Below are 18,139 nucleotides of genomic sequence, written 5' to 3'. Positions count from 1 at the left end.
CTTGTAGAGAAAAATAAAAACGGAAACATTTAAAAACTTTTATTTATACTTTACTTTGTCACTAAAAGTACTTAGGGCAATTTATAAAAGATGCATGCAACAAGGGAAAAACCAGATTTTAAAAGGAGGCAAATGTAAAACAAAAATGACTTTTCTTAATTTAAAACTTCTGCAAATTAAAAATTATGCCTGAAACAAACCTGTATTTCTATTCTTCTGAGTCAAGTTAAAACAAATTTGTATATTATTTGACCTCAAAAAAACAAAAAAATACATATACTGTATACCTTAAATAACTGAATCCATCGTTTTTGTTCCATCTGTATACACTGTTGCATTTCAGAATTAGTAGTAACTCCAATACTTTGAAATGCTATAATATATTCTTCTCGAACTTCTGGTTTTGTTTCCGGATAAGCCAACTTGATGATCCCTAAGCACGCATCTCGGAGGCATCGAGACAACATTATTAGTTCTTCTAAAGTAAAAGGCATCATTGATGATTGTCTTTGACCTACAACTGAAAAACATAATCCAGTTTTCTACCATATTTGTCTTTTTTTCATTTCTCAACATACAGTGAAAGACTTAAAACTTTTCTATCATCTATGAAAACAGATAGGCCATGGGGCCAGCAACAAACTGATCCCTCATAATTCTTACCTTCTATGGGGTCACCGAAGAATTCATTATCATGTATGGAAATTAGTGAATGACTAAACAAGGAGCTAAAAAGGTAAAAGAGGGGGATGATTCGACTGGAATCTTCAAAAGACATAGGAGAACCCCTTGATATCACCTGAAGCAATGGTACCATAGACCTTGACGTGGAGAAAGGGAAGGAAAAAATCACAATGATTCACGATTAGTTCTAGTTAGGGAACAAATTAAGACATGACATCAGCAAATATAATCAGGGAAAACAACATTTATATTAACAATTAAACTACTTACAGGGAAGGTAAAGTCATTCCAACAATAGAGGTTAATAAATAACATAAATTAAAAAATAGGACGCTAAACCACCACTCTTTATTAATGTTCCTGCTACTATTATCCACTGGACAAATTTCGTTACTAGAGTGAGCTAGTGGTCCCAAGGCTGACCCTAAGAGAAGAGTTATAGTAAGTAATGCCCCTATTAAACACTTTACTTTTACGTTGAAAACTGCCCCTTTCCCCCTCTACTTAACATACTTAAAGGCAGATCATTCTGGTCTCATGAAAAATTTATCCAGCTATTTACAGTTAGGAACATTCAAAACAGTTGACTATTGAACTCAGGTTAGAACCTTCAGGAACAGTTTCTTCTTTTCTATACTGGGCCTCGTTTGTATTTTCCAAGTTTATTTACCAGCTCCTACTATTGCTCCTGCTTTTACGAAGCATCACGCAGCCACCCAGAGCAGCTTGAAGGTGAGACAGTCTTCAGAGAGCTCTGTAGTCGCCCTCACCTGTCAAGAGCTATGAGCTATTAAATTTACTTCTCCCACCTGGAATCTGCTCCCTTTCTCTCTTGGGTCAATGCAGTTCCTTGTCTTACTGAACATTTAGCTACAGAAGTTCACTTGTAAGCTCTTTTCAAACTATCAAGTCTGTGGGTCCCCTATCACAAGTCAAATCAGTCCTGGGTTAGCAGACGCTGTGGGCAAGATCACTCTCTTATCTTCCTCCCTGTATGTTTACACCTTAAACATCTTTTTCCACAAAGCCACAGGCATATATTGGATGAACTGTGACCAGGAGTCAGGACCCACAAATCATCAATTAGCTGCCCATCACTCCCAAAAGTGATATGAGAGAGGAAAGCAGAGGGCCTGACACAGGTAAGTTTATTCCTAGTGGGGCTGTGCTGAGCTTGGCTGAACCACCTCGGAGCTTTCGGGTCTCCATGGTGCAAAGCTGAGGAGACAGCACTGCCACCAAAAGGGCCAGGAGAACAGGGAGCCAGATACACTCCTGAACTCGTCTCCATTCCTGCTATCGTCCTGCAGGCCCTGAACACGCCTCACTCCTGTGTGCAGTCGCAACACTCAGCACTGACCACCATGCCGAATGCACTGAGGAACGACAGAGATCCGTCCAAAGTGCGAACGTAGTGAGGATGTACACAAAGGGACAAAGTACAACTGTCCTACCTCACTGCCACAGCCAGGACAACAGAAAAGGCTGTTTATGTGCAGGGTTAAAGAGGCGGGGGCTGCCTTAACTGCACAACAGTGGTTCCCTTCCAACTGCCAGTCCCGTGAGGACGGAGCCTTCTCCTGTCTCCCGAGTCACTTCCACCAAGCCTGGGCCTCCACACAGTAAAAATTTTGCTCACATACAGAAGAAAAAAAATGTAATGTCATATGTTTTGCTGGTGTTAGTAAAAATAATGGTTTAAACCTCTCAGTTCCCTTGCCACTAAATGCAGAACTAAAATGTAACAGATAATACTGATGAACAAACACTATCTAGGGGAACACAGGAGAGGTTGAGTTAACCAGCTGCAATGTGGACAAAGTATCTCCTGAATCTAAGAAAGTGATAAACCAGTTTTCAGCTGTTATACTTGTCAATAATCCTTGTACTCAAAATCCTCATCATCCTTAATTATGCACATATATGCCACAACGCATAAAACTCCTATACTGGTTCCTTAAAAACCAACAAGGGCAATTATTCAACATTAGCTTATTTGTTTTCTTTAACCCCCTGTGAGGTAAGCAGAAGGAATTAATCATTCTTGTTTTAATGACAAAAAATGTGATTGGCCAGAAGGTTCAGCTATGTGCCTGTGGTCTCATCCAGCTGGGACGTAAATGAAACACATGGCTCATGATTCTCTGCTGATCACTCTTTCTGCCATAAACACTGGTTCAAATATTCCTCTGAAAACAGGTCAATCTCAAAGACTTATGTACAAATAAAAAGTCCATAATTTACTGTAATGGAAAAGACATTGATTCGTAACTCAGAGAGTTGGCTGCACTATGAGCATCAGGGAGACCTCAGACAATCCCTCGCCCCGTGCACACCCTGAGAAGTTTTCCCACTGGCCTGCGGGAATCCCTCCTGCACCCCCCTTACCTGAAAGAGCTTCTCCCCTTCTAGAGAAGCTGCCACTGAACACACCCTGGCCTTAACCAAGTCTCAAGAGCACTACTTAGTCTCCTGTAAGCACTACTTACTGCTGGTGTTGATATGGAAAGAAATGGGCAATACGTAACCAAAACAATCCCTGTTCAGTGAAAGACAACAGGAACCATGCTAGCCTCAGGATGAGAGGAGCCACCGGGCTGATGCACGAGCCGGTGACATGGGCAAAGTGCCCTGGTGATGGTTTTGGTACAGGGACGTCTCAGAGAACAGAGACCAGCCGTCCAGGTGTTCCTTCATCTGCACCTGCACCTCCGTCACCGAGGACCTGTGAGGTCCAAGACCCCAGGCTTCCAACCCAGGCCCTGAACCCAAGTCTCAGGGGTCAGACAAGGAAATCCACATTTGATACACTCCTCTGATGATCCTTATGTTCACTAAGCTTAGGAGTCCCCACCGTGTAAGCCTTGCTATGAAACCACTTTCAAGTTAAACCCAGTGCCATCTTCAGAAAAATCAAGCATTTCATTTAAAATTTTGTTCCAGGAGTAAATATGATGAGATATACATTAGGGCTGTATTAATAACACTGCAAGTTTCTTGACGGACTTTATTTTAATAAATTAAACGAGTAAAAAGAGACTCAAATTCTCGAACTAGCTTTTAAGAAATAATGAATTAAAAAAATTTGTATGACTTTACCAATTTATAAAATAAAATTAATAATCTACTATAATTAATTATACCTCACTTTTCTTTCACACACCAAGACTCCACTTCCTCACCAAGCAACAAATACCATAAACCAGTAGGCAGTCATCAGGAAGAGCTACGATGGGGTCTCTGTTGCTAAGCTGAGACACTCATAGGTCAATGATAATTTCCTGTTTCAATGATTCCCAATCTCCTTCTGCCCTAAACAAACCTGTCATTCATGAAAGCCAAGGCTGGCATAGTCATAAGGGGCTGAAATGTACCCCCCAAAAAACAAAAACATACCCCAAAACCTTACATTTTAATTTGAAAATGAAAGGATATAAAATAATTTTTCTAGACATTGATGTTTTCTAGATTTCTCTCACATCACTACTTCTGCGGCTCACTGTCAAACAAGCTAAATCACTTAACCTTTATGAGTTTCATCAGGTGCAGTGGCATCATTAAAAACTTCCTTTATTCACTTAAGATGCATTAAAATTAAATGAAAAAAACATGAAAGTAATTCAAAGTAAGGCTATTAGTAAACTGACAATCTCCTTTTATTAGTAAGATGATCTGAGACTGACTCCTTGACTACAGGACTGACTGCAACCAATACAAAGTCACTAAAACGTGATCATCTTTTTCTCTGCATAGCACACAAAAAAACTCAAGATCCAGAAATCTCAACACAAGATTTTTCAGTCACATCTAACATATCACAGACCAAATTAGATTGCAGATGAGTGCTTATTTAAATTTTGGGCACCACCCCGCCTACCAAAAATTCTTTCTTTCAATTTCTTGTCCCTCCTCCACCGCCCCCCACAAAATAACCCCCCAAAACATGAAAGGAAAAGAAACGTTCTTCCTTCTAAACTCCTGTTGTAAAACTGAGATGTGCCTTTCCGTCATAGGATAGGCTGGCTCCTAGCATGTGGTCAATAGTGGTGACTTCCATAATTACTAGAAGAGTTAGCATCATACACAGTTACATTTTGGAAGTTTAGTCTCCAATCCACTGAGTTACACATGTTATCTTTTCATATTACAGTACAGAGGGATTAGCTTAGACTGCTGACAGGAGAAATTCACGATGGTAATGGGCTAAGCCAGGTCATCATGAAGGATTTTTGAATATTAAATTTTCCACTTATTACACATTTAATTAAAATACGTATCCTAAAGATTCTGGCCCCCAAGTTACACAATGATTCACATAAGAAAAATGAAATTGTTTCAACAAAACATTTTAAAAAGTAACTTCTACAAAATTTTATATGTTTTAATGTTTGTAATGGTGTTAGATTTTCTTCAAATCTGTAATTTCACAATCAAAAGCATAGGAAAGCCATATGGACCAAAGAAATTTCAAGTCTCTGGGTTTCAAAACATGACTGGGATTTTTAAAACAAATTTACCCTCGGATGAAGGCAACCTCTTAATAATATGTACAGACAAACAACTGTAAAATAAGGTATTAATTTTTCCTTTTGTGAAATTGAGACCATCTAGAATTTTTCTTCTAATATTAAATAAGCTAAGTCTAAGTAGTACTCAAAAAAGATCACCTTACAGTATTTTTTATTAGGTTGTTACTTCCATGTCCTTAAGCTCAATTTCTAAGTGCTTGTAACACATACCCTGTGATCATCCGTGTTGTCATAGAAGATATAAGAAACCAAAGATGTCTCAGAAACCTGGCATTAAAGGCTAAACTGTAGAGAAGCCTAAAAAGGAATGGGGGAAACAAAAGTAAACAAATATTCATTCAACATATATTAAAAAGAAACTATAGACTGAAGATAATGTACACTTTAGAAAATATCTATATTAACACAAATAGCATGCTTCCTACAACAGACTGCCTGACAAGTGTAACTGGGAAATATTTCTTGCTCCCTAATTACTGGAAGTTACCTGTCAGCTGTTACTGTTACAGAGCTAAGACAGCCCTGAGCTGTGGCCATGAGTTTTACCCAAATGAGAAAGGGATGGGCTGGGCTGTTTTAAAGCACAAGTGGAGTCTGCTCCCCCTCTGAGTACATATATTAAACACACTATAATATTATGCATTACTAATATACATTTTAAAAACTTTAAATATTTAGCAACTGATTTTAAGTCACCATTCTTGAAACAAACACATAAAAATATATTTTTTAAAGTTAAGTAACATCTCAAAAATAATTTAAATCTAAAAATATATTTTAAAGGTTTTAAAAAACCCCTCCTGTATAATATCAATTTGATGAAAAAGCCTAAGAACCTTCATGGATAACGAGAAATTGTTTAACTTTAAATGAGCTCTGTATAGTGCACTGAGTTTTAAAATAGGACATACTTTCTAGTCACAACGTTGTAATCAGAAGAAACTTGCATCAAACAGTTTTAGAAGTGCAGGAATCAAAAAGTAAATTTCAAACTTATGAGACTAAATCACAGTAAAAAGGTTTAGAATATTAGGAAAACGGTTTTATGAAAGGACTGTGTTCTTACTTCAGAATCATCTTAGAAGAATAAGAAAGTAGAAGAGCAAAAACAATTCTGGTTTAGTAAGCAGAGCTAAAGAATACAGAAGCTTTTCACTGTGGAATTAGAGAACGTATTAGGAATGATCCTGGAACAAAACTTAAAAGTATATATGAGAGCAGAATTGCATATTTTTAACATCCACATATCATCTAGTCTTGTATACCTTTTGTGGGATGCTGAAGTTAACACCAGACGACTGGATGTTCAATGTGGAACAGACCTTAAAGACCGTGTCTGACCCCCAAAGCTGTGAAGCCAGCTTGTGGAAGAGCAAGTAGTATACCCCAAGGCTGCTGAGGGACAGCGGGCTCTTCTCTCTCCTCAATAGGGTGACCAGTAGCCCCAGTGTTCTCCTTGGACTGCTTCTAGTTCTTTTTGTGAGAAATGGCCAGTAAGAGTAACTGGATGATTTGACTAAAGAAAAACATCATGTAGTGGGTAGCCACAATTCTCTATGGATTTAATTACTGTAAATATTGTACTGAGTATAATATAAAATATTGGAATAGACTAAATTTCGCAAGAAGTGTATTAATTTAAATGCCCATAGTGGAAGAGAAATGAACAGGTTTTAGATAAGTAACTTTTCAATACAAAAATCTCAATTTGATTGATCTAGTACTTTCCTGCATTCAATTCAAAATATCAGACACATTCTTCAGTATTAGCATTTTCTGAGTACGCAGTAGGGATTATGGAGTACTAGTTTAAAAAATCCAATCTTACTTTAGTGTGGTGCATTTTGAGACGTTTAAATGGCATTAAAAGCACAATCACTTAAAAATAGTGAAAACATGAAAGAGTGAAATTTACCTAGAATCATGAAACTGTAGGATAGAAAGATTATTTGATCATTTAGCCCAACTACTCTTCAAATGTCACATAGGCCAAAAGCAACCTATTTTCACAAGATTGGACTACATCAATTCTGAGGTCTTTCCCAGCTCAAAAAAGTGATGATTCTATGGAAGTACAATATCACAAGTACATACAGTGACAAAGTGGTAACAACACTACACTAATTCATAGGAAAGCTCAACTGAGTGAGTCTCAAAACCAGGTTGAGAAATCTGTAAAATATTTTTATTGGATTAATGGAAAATGGTAATATTACAGTAAGTTACAAGAGATGAATTGAACGATGTTACCAAGTTTGCTAAATTCCTGTCATTAATGTCTGAGCAAATTTCAACTTAAAATTCACTTCAAAAAAGACTATACTGTTGGAAACTAGACCTGTATTAGAAAATAATAATACATACCCCATCTCTGAAATATTTAAAACGCTTACCATACACCTATATATAAATAGTGTTAAAATTTTCATTTTCTTGCCCTTATGGAATTTTATGTGCTATAAAAAGATATCCAAACAACTACATGGAATATAGAAAAACATGAACTTTTCATATAAAGGAACCCTAGAAGGTAATATTTGCTTGCCTTATTTCTCTTCAACCAAGAAAGCGAGTTATTTTTAAAAATATATTATCTAGTATAATTTCATTGATACCAAGATTTCTTAAAATTGTGTTAATCATAAATACTAAAATTTAGCACTTCAAAAATCTGAAAAATTACATATTTTCAATAAGTATGTTTGCTTTGCTCTTTTTTCTTAACAACCACACAACAACAAGGCAAGAGAACATTAGTAACGTTTCATCCCGTCTTCCCAGAAATAATCGAGTTAACACCTTGGATAAATCACCCAGACACAGGGTGCACAGAGGCAAACAAAAACGGGTTCTCCCAATACATTCTCTTATAACACTTTTTTCACTTAGGATTGTAATTAACATTTTCCACAAGAACACACATACATATGTCGGAAACACCGTTTCAACAGCTACACATTTCAAGTTATATTTTAAGTTAACTTTGAAACAATTCTATTTCCTAAAGTAGTCACTCAATAAGTAATAATAAAACAAATTATTAAACCCCTATGTAAATTACTGAAGGTTATTTAGTTTGGGGCTTTACTGCTAAAAGGTAAGGAAGTGATATATTCTTTACATATACTGGGATATATTAAAATTACCCATTAAGCTTTATTAGCTGAGACAACCCTATGAGTTACTTAGTAAAGGGCAACATTTTCAACCCAGGTCATAAATTTGGGCCTGCTGTCTGCAGGGGTTATTTAAGTTATTAAAGAGAACACAATGGAGACACCAGCTCACACACAGGCAGTAAAGGTCACGCCAACAAGGTGTTGTCAGATCCTCCCTGTGGGTAAAGGTGCCACAGGGAAAAGGCACACGACAAGCCAGCCACATAGAGACCACTGCACTCCTGCAGCACAGTGTGCACAGGGAGCACCTGGTGTTCCCCTGCTGAAAGGATCACTTTATTGGCAAAAGCAACATTAAAATACGCACATAACGTTTCAGCTCTGAGAAAATGAAACATTAAAAATAAATTCTAAATTTCCTTAATGATAATAAAAATTTTAAGACATATTTCCGTTTAAGGTAACTTGCCAAAAAATTTTTCTTCACAAATGAGGTACCAAGAAGCTCGAGACATACAGTTGTGTTAAATCAACATTCCAGTGCTAAAACTATAACCAGTTTAAACAGTTTCTTTTCTCCTGAAAACTGATTTTAAGATGAATGGACTCAAAAAATGTACTTTCCCTCATACTACAGTTTAAATTAGAATGGGGCTAAGCAGCACTCACTGTCTTGGATATTGCCCTTGACATTCCCTTCCCTCACTATTTCTTAACATTATTCTTAAAAGAAAACTTAAAAAAAATTTTAAATAGTCTTTGTGTATGCCTTTTCCAAGTTTACTTGTATTTCCTGTGAACCAATTATCATTCACAAATGTTTAGAAAATTCTTAGAAGTTTCAAAACTTACTACTAATTATATTGCTTAATCTGACTAAGTAAGCCTATTTTACTAATTTGACGTGTCTAACAATAACTACTGCCAATTAGTTTATAATCTACATGACTCCAAAATAAGGGTTCACAATAAAATCATTGTGTTGAAATGTTAAAAGGTCACAAATTTTATCTGACCTTTATAATAGAATGCAAATTTTAACATGAATTAACAGCTGATTAAATCTATTGATTATACTGAAAATATCATTGATTAAAAAAGCAAGCATGAAATCATAGGCAAAAATTAACAAATTTCTCTCTGCAGGTATATCCTCAAATTTTTTCTAAAATACTGTAAAAATTACAGTAAGTAATACAGTGAGTAATTACTTTCATGAGTTTCTTGTGTATGCTTCCAAATCTCTTTAGGCAAATACAAGTACACATTCTTTTTCCACCTTTCTGACAGAAAAAGTAGGGGTTTTATCCAACTATTATTTTATTTTTTTGAGGAAGATTAGCCCTGAGCTGGCATTTGCCACCAATCCTCCTCTTTTTGCTGAGGAAGACTGGCCCTGAGCTAACATCCGTGCCCATCTTCCTCTACTTTATATGAGGGAGCCCACCACAGCATGGCTTGATAAGTGGTGAGTATGTCCGCACTCAGGATCTGAACCAAAGAACCCTGGGCTGCCAAAGCAGAGCATGCCAACTTAACCACTACTCCACCAGGCCCACCCCCAAAAAAGGAGGTTATTATCGATACTGTTCTCTATCTTTCTTTTTTCACTTAAGCATCTACCTTGGAAATCTTTCCATATAAATGTAAAAAGGGCCTCCATATTCCTTTATACATCCTGACAATCAATGTCAAACAGAAATTAAAACTGCAAATCCCAACCTTGAAAATGAGAGACTAACATAAGCCTGGGAGGACCTGAGAGTGAGTTATCAGCCTAAGAATTTACTAATCATCTTTTAAATACCTTTAAAATAAAAAGTTGAAAGCAGTTAAAATCTACAACAGTTAAAGTAAGCCTATTTGCTCTTTGATGAGCTATGAAAAACATTCTAAATACTTAAAGCCTAATGTATTTAAACCATAAATAAAATCCCTAGAGTAGTTTCTTGGAGGAAATAGGTGCTGTACTCATAAAATCAAGGCTCCAAATAAAGCTCCTTGACCCATTAGACCCCTTTTGGAAGCAGTTCACCAGTAAACCTCAGGCCAGGGCAGTGATGCATTTAAATCCAGTAACTGCTATCCAAAGCAATGGGCTTTGTGCTACAATAAAAGCAAGTGTCCTGCTTCAGCTGCTATGCTCCTCAGATCTCACATCCTGCTCTAATGCAATCAGCCTACAGAGAGCTAATTACCTAATCTCGGGATCACAGTTTCACTGACATCTTACTTCCTCCAGCAGTAATAAACACCAGTGAGCTAAGATAGCACCTAATTAGTTGGCTGCATTAGTGTTTACAAGGCAGTTTCAGCTGATGACGTGTTCCTCACATACAGTTCATTTCAAAGAACGCTTTCCTAACCAAAAGACACTGCTCTTTTCATGTCTGGGGATGGCATTTCTTAAACACAGAAGCAGATTCTTTCGGGGAGCACCACTCATCTGATGCAGCACAGGCCCTCCGTACCGAGAGATGGTGCCTCCCAGCGGGCTGCTGTGAAACGTCAGTCCCTCAGCTCCTAGCACAACCACTACGTATTTTTGCACTGCACTCTATTAAATATTTTTCTGTTAAATTCTCATGAAACCATTAAACTATCACTCAAAAAACAGGGGAAAAAATAGTTCAAGATTACCGTCACACTTACCTACACAAATTAGCCACATCTTAACTCGTATGTTTTGTTTAGTCCCTCTCAAAAGTTTATTTCAAAGTTTTAAAAAACAAAAATGTCCAAGTGCCGGAGTAAACTGTCGGGGGCAAGCTGACAAAAAAGAGTGCTACGAAAAACCTAAAAAGACATGTAATACACTGATTCTATAATGCAGGCATGACCCCAATTTTTAATACCCAATAAATACTAAAATCCTCTTTCATTCCCAAGATATCACAGAAAAATGAGCTTATCTGATTTGTTAACATGTCACAGTGCACTTCAGAGCCTCACAGGCCAGGAAAAGGACTCAAACAGTATTAGTAGGTTTAGAAAAGAAAAACAAACTTTCATTTTCCACGAAATGCTTGAACAGCAGAATATTCTAAACCATATTCTATCAGAAAATAGCAGGTGAAACTGATTCAGATTGAGACCAACATAAATCACAGGGGAGGAAAGCAGACTTTAGTGTTCGTGTAACATTAATACCCAAGCAGACTTGCCTGACTTTTGGCACCATCATCCGATGCTGCACCATTAGCGTGTGGCAGATGGATGCCATCAGAGTAAAGGCCTCCTCGCTGGCCGAGTCCCTCCAGACCAGGTTTAACAGGGTGTTGGTCTGCTGTTTTGTATCCAACTTTTTCAGACATTCCTCTGTTATGTAGGGTATTGACAGTCTACCATCTTCCTAAAACACACCAGACAAATTAGTCTAAGTTAACGATGCTCTATTAGAACTTAACACAATGCTACAAACATATATAAAATCTTATTCTTCTCCAAGTGAAAATACAAGATAGGCATTATCTAAAAGTTATCCACATCACAACAAACATGTCAATATCTACCAACACATCCATTAAAGTAATCAGAAATCTTCCACAGATCCAGTCACTATCTATATTACGCACCCATTTTGCCCAGTATAACAATGCAGGAACTGTGAACACTCAGTTTTGCCTACTGATGTGACCATATTTTCAGTATTTATATTTTAAGAAAAGCTCATTTCATATTTTTTAGATTGCATTGTATTAAGACAGCATACATATGTGGAAATGTATTATCATCTGACAGAATTTCCATTTAAAATTATTTGAGAGATCACAGTCTAAGCAAAATAGAATATTAAATAATTTTTTTAAAAAATCAAACAAAATACAAAATCTATAATTTTATATCTTAATTTCCACAGAAGATCTGATTCACTGAGTAAAACCTGAGCTAATATTCTATGCAGTTTACCTTTTTGGGGTATTAACCAAAGATATATACTTTTTTCATATATATGTATATATATTTATGAATATATATGAACATACAAATGACATTGGGTATCGCTGACTATACAGTTTGGAAACTTGGATGGATATAATTTATGTAATCTATAATAATCTACCAAGTAAAACACTGTTTTAGAGATAAAAGTAATAAATTCTATCTGCCAATCTTCAATCTTTCTCTTCTTCTTTTTTTTAGATAAATGTGTTTATGGACCTTCAAATCTATTCAACTGGTCTACATGGATCTCTCTCTCTCTCTATATTTTTTTTGGTGAGTAAGACTGGCCCTGAAGTTAACATCTGTTGTCAATCTTCCTGTTTTTGCTTGAGGAAGATGGTCCCTGATCTAACATCTGTGCCAATCTTCCTCTATTTTGTATGTGGGATGCCGCCACGGTATGGCTCGATGATCGGTGTGCAGGTCCGCGCCTGGGATCCGAACCTGTGAACCCCAGGCCACTGAAGCGGAGCATGCGAACTCAACCACTATGCCACCAGGCTGGCCCCCAAATTTCAATCTTTAAATAAGATGCAGCTAATAAAAGATGTCAGAACAAGAGTACTACATTAGTATTACTACTTTTGTAGTGTACACTCTTAAAATAAATTATACATAAAACCATAACTGATTATACAGAAACCTAAGAGCTTATAGAGAGTAAAATTTGACCCCAGAAAAATCTCATTATAATCAAATTAGATTCTACATAATGAAGTATCATAGAAAAGAAAAGGTAATATATAAGCAGACATCAAAAGATGTGGCCCAGAAATAAACAATGATTTTGAGTCAAATCTGTGAGCACACGGCTTACAACCAGGTCATTAGTTGTGAACCCAAACGTGGGCAGCAAAGAACAGACAACACCCAAGGCAAGGGAAAAATGAAGAGAAAAGACAAACAAGAGAAACAAAGTATAAAGTCATATAACTGTAATAAACAGATCCTGAAACCCTGAGATACTGAAGAAGAAAAATAAACCAGGGCAAAATGTTTCAGACATGTGAGGAAGAGTCAAACTGCACTTTTTAAACGTGAAAGCACAGCCACAGGCAGGCGAGCCGCAGCGTGCTCCTCTGCCCCACGTGTCCTCCTGCTCTGCCTCTGTTTGTGTGTCCAGTGAGGAAGGACTTCCCTTCCTGGCGTCTCTCCAGCAAACACAGCCCACAGCTTCATCTTCACGTGGATACAAATGATACTGTGTATAAACACGATTTTAATTTCACAAATTCTCTAGAAGATAATTAAGAATTAAAAAACCATCTTCTAAAAACAAAAGTTTTATCCACATTCTACCTACTTCTTTTTTTGATCATACAATAAAATGGAAACTTTCTGGTGCACAGTTCTGTTTCGACAAGATGCAGCAGTTCCAGCATCCCCCAAAAAGCTCAGTTTTGCCCCTTCGTTAAGCCCCGGCACTGACTAATCTGTTTTCCTTTTCCTATTGCTCCGGCTTCTTCCATCCGTGCTAATGAAGCTGTTTGTACCCAGAAGGCACCACACTAACACACCCTTTCATAGCACCAAACCTTGAAGGTTTACCTCACCGGGGACACACGAGCCACTCGCAAGTGTCTTGTTCCTGAGATGAGACTTAGTACTGATCAATGTCAAATATCCTAACACAAAAATATTGAAAACCTTTTACTGCCTCAAGGGATTTCAATTGTATAATTAAGAGAAAAAGAGGGCAGTGGCAGATATATCACCCATGTAAGACACACAAATGATGTGTGTGTGTATATAACGTAAAGCTTTTTATTCCTTGAAAATACAGAGTAAACAATGCTGGGCAAAAAATGGGAGAAGGCGGACTTAGAGATAATACGTGACTTAAAATTAATTTTAAAATAAATCATAACATTTATCATCTGTATTATTGGCAAAAATTAACAGAAGACATTACTTGGTGTTGACAAGATAGGGTAAGAAGGATAAGGAGCTTAAGCTTTTTTTTTATCCTTTTAGGGGCTGAGGAAAAGGGGGAAAGGAAGTGACTGCTAATGGATATGGGGTTTCTTTGTGGAGCAATGAAAAGGTCCTAAAATTGGAGAGTGGTGATGGCTGCTTAGTTAGGTTCACATACTGGAAAATCACTGAACTGTACATCACTTTAAAAGGATAAATTTTTTTTTTAAACATTTTATTTGTTTCCTTTTTCTCCCCAAAGCCCCCCGGTACATAGTTGTATATTCTTTGTTGTGGGTTCTTCTAGTTGTGGCATGTGGGACGCTGCCTCAGCATGGTTTGATGAGCAGTGCCATGTCCACACCCAGGATTCGAACCAATGAAACACTGGGCCGTCTACAGCGGAGCACAAGAACCCAACCACTCAGCCACGGGGCCAGCCCCTAAAAGGGTAAATTTTTATGGTAAAGTAAAAGCCGTTATAAAAAAATTCTTCAAAAAAATAGAATAGTCTCTGACAAAGGAAGTGCACTTGCTGAGAACGAGGAACTTCAGCTTTTAACCCAATAATTTCACTTCTAGGAAACATTTCCTAAGTAATAATTAACTTAATATACAGTATGACCCGATTTCACATAAAACAACAAACACAAAACTATGCATCTCCACATACTTCTACAGACATGCAGGGAAAGGTCTGGAAGAGTGTCCTTCCAATCACTAGGATGGCTATCTCTGAGGAGAGCACAATGGTGGTGCAGGTAAGAGGGCTTGATCTGAACAAACGCTTTACCACAAGCATGCTTTAATACATTATTATACAATTAAAAATAAGGATGGAGAAAGTTAAAAACAACTTCAAAGTCAGATGAAGTTGTCTACACACAGGTCCAGGGGAGCTTACTGGAGTGCCCATCTGCTTGTCTGTCTCTTCACTCTCATCTTCAGAGTCACTGGCTGAGTCTTGACAGCTTGTGTTGGCAGGTGAAACCGGTAACTGAGAAAGGAAGGTCTGGAGCACTCTTAAATACACTAGCAGTCCTTCCTCAGAGAGGGTCCCTTTGTAAAACAATCAATTATAACATCTAATTAAAAGAGATCAAAAAGAAACTAGAAAACTCAGGCATCATTTTTCTTCATACTCAGAGAGGCACTTCAGAACTTACTATTAAAATTCTACAAATTCATGCACAGAGATGTGTATTAAAATATATTAGAGGAAGACGCTAGAAATCTAGAATAGGCGCATGAGAAGTTTAGCACAAATGGGGAAAACATCCCTGCACTCAGAGGAGTTCTCCCACTCAACTCTAAAATTCTTTTTCACCTGCGCGGACTTATACATGTATCTAAATCAGACTTTTTTTTACTGTGCTTGAAAACTTTCCCCAGGGTCCCTGCCCAGGACACAGTCCTTCAGCAAATACAGTCTTCTAAGAAGTTCCCACCCCAGAGGCCATCTTGACAACGTGACACTTGCCACCTTGCCTTCTCTTGACTTATCTGCTAATACTACCTATGTGGGGGGTTCAGGTAAAACATATCTTGTATTTCATACCCAAATAATTTTCACCAACAGTTAAAACAAAGTAGAGAAGCCCTGGTGCTCCGGCACTCGCTTTGGAACATCTATGCTCTCTTAACAACAGTGCATTCAGAAAGGGCTCGTAAGGGAAGGCAGTCTGTGCATCTGCTAATGCCGGAATGATGAAATGAAAGATCTGATCTGTAAAAGGTGCTGCCAGAAACTCCTCTGTGAAGGCCATAAAAACCTGTTGCCTGGAAAAGAAAAATGGAAGCTTTTAATAAAATCAAAACATATCTTTCACAAAATCATTGATTAAAATTAACTTTCAAACTCTCCTTCTCAACTAATACAAGTTAAGCATTCAATATCAACTAGATCATCCTGAAATGAACTTAATTTTGTGTCTTCCCCATTAAGAAAACTCTGTCATGTTTTTATATTTATTTGACAGCTACTAGAAAGCAAGAAAATAACCAGGTCACCAGAATTATAAATTTATATTAGGGTGCAGGCCAGAAATAAAAAGTACATTTTTCTTTAAACTAAGTCACATTAATAAAGTAAAATTTTGACTTTCAAGTCTATATTTAAAACAGCATCCTGTGTAAAAGTTACTGGTAGGTATAGATCTTATGAAATTACAAAACCAATAAACTGATTCCATTCTCACCTTGCACCTTCTGGACATGAGTTGTAAGTAAAGTGCAATGGTTTTAGAACATTCTCTAGCAGAATTTTTGCTACAGGTACTCGAGATAAATCAGAATATTCAATACTTGATGGAAGCTTGCTGTTAATTAACAAATAGAGAGATCTATAATACCCTAAAAGAAAGGAAAAATACACAGTTAAAATTTGGTACCTTTTCTTATAATAAGGAAAAAAACATCCATTTTTAAGTGCTTTTTATAAATCTCTATAGGTCCAAATTTATTTAAGTTTTCTTCAACTTATTAAGAAAAACTTTAAACAAATTCTTAAGCAGCCTGAAATGGTACATAAACCCCATGTACCCACTACCCAGCATCCACAATTATCAAGTACAGCCAATCACCTATACCGCCACTCATTTGGAAATAAACCCAAGATATAATTACTTCAGTGTATCATCAAAGATGAGGACTTGACTTTTCTTAAAAACATCATTATCACAGCTAAAATAAATTACAGTAATTCCTTAATACTATAAACATCTAGTCAGTGTTCAAGTTTCCAATTGTCTCATGTTATAAATTTGTTTGAATCAGGATCCAAGGAAGGCCCATATGTTGTGACTTTTTTTATTTGTCCCTTCAGCATCCTCCAAGTATTTAGTTTTATGGTTTAAAAAAAATATCATGTTGAACTCATGGGCTTAAACATATTGATATATTTCTATTCACTGCACTTGTTAGCCTCACTGATACTCCAATTGTGCTGTCTTTGGCCAATGGGGTAAATATTAGAAGGGCCCCTGAGACCCAGTGGTCACTGGGAGCATCTCTGCTTTCTGATGGGACAAGAGGTCCCAGTCTCACCGTCTCATCTCCTGACCAAGATGTGAAATCAGCCTTTTCTCCAGGGACTCTTAAATTCCTCTTAGAGGAAATTATATCTTTGGAGACCACAATATGGGCACCAAGGAATTTAACTGTTTTAAAGGCAACTTCTATATAAGCAGAAGAAACAACTTTCAGGACCTTTCTAAGCCTTTGATGAGATTTCTAGGCCTGAATGAACATAAACTCTGGTATCACCAATGATCCAAATCATAGAATCTTTTTAGAAATACTTACCCCTGTCTTCTAAAGTAATAAGAACCATTTGCAAGTGTAGTTTGTGAACAACTCATTACTGTCAAGCACATTTGGTAGTGCACACTGAAACCACAATCATTTGCTTGGTTTACTTTTTGACAACAGTCCTATCACTCTCATACTTGAGTTACAATTACTAAACAGTGGTTACTCGGTGCTTTATTGTCAGACCTACTCTGTAACTATCCCAATTCTAACCTCATATATATTGATTACTAGTGAAACTCAACAAGAAAGCTGGAGAGCTCTTTTGTTATAAAACTGAAAAGATGTAAATAAATCAAAAAAAAAATTTTTAAGCACATCAAGAAATTTTTTAAAGTATCACATCATTAATATAGTAACATCGATATACGTGTATAGTGAACAGATTAACTGACAGCATGACTAGAGTATTAAAGCTCTGTTGCAATTGCTAAAAAGCTTCATGTTAAATCACAGCACATAATATATAAAAACAATACAAACTATAATAAATAAATAGAATGTTAAAATTTTATTGACTAATAACTTCAGTAAGTAATTTATCAAAACAGCTGAAAAATGGCAATACCACAGATGATGCTAGAAGAAGCAATTTCAATGTAAGATTTTGAAGCGTTTCCTATTTCTAGACACATTTCA

At 36.8% G+C, this 18,139-nt stretch overlaps 1 protein-coding gene across 3 annotated transcripts in view; it reads right to left on the bottom strand.

Annotated features, from left to right (window-relative positions):
* The window catches only part of UBE3C (ubiquitin protein ligase E3C), a 124,045-nt gene that overhangs the window by 62,461 nt on the left and 43,445 nt on the right, over window positions 1-18,139 (bottom strand). For all 3 annotated transcript variants that reach the window (XM_070618080.1, XM_070618078.1, XM_070618079.1), the window contains 7 exons: window positions 16,390-16,543; window positions 15,750-15,970; window positions 15,096-15,250; window positions 11,497-11,684; window positions 5,424-5,510; window positions 664-821; window positions 288-520 (listed from right to left, as the gene is read on the bottom strand). In XM_070618080.1, coding sequence (XP_070474181.1) covers window positions 288-520; window positions 664-821; window positions 5,424-5,510; window positions 11,497-11,684; window positions 15,096-15,250; window positions 15,750-15,970; window positions 16,390-16,543 — 1,196 coding nt within the window. The remainder of the gene's footprint in view (window positions 1-287; window positions 521-663; window positions 822-5,423; window positions 5,511-11,496; window positions 11,685-15,095; window positions 15,251-15,749; window positions 15,971-16,389; window positions 16,544-18,139) is intronic.

Source organism: Equus przewalskii, chromosome 4, assembly GCF_037783145.1.
Source record: "Equus przewalskii isolate Varuska chromosome 4, EquPr2, whole genome shotgun sequence".
Taxonomy (NCBI): domain Eukaryota; kingdom Metazoa; phylum Chordata; class Mammalia; order Perissodactyla; family Equidae; genus Equus; species Equus przewalskii.
The sequence above is the reverse complement of the archived record's forward strand: the minus strand, read 5'-3'. Positions and strand labels throughout refer to the sequence as shown.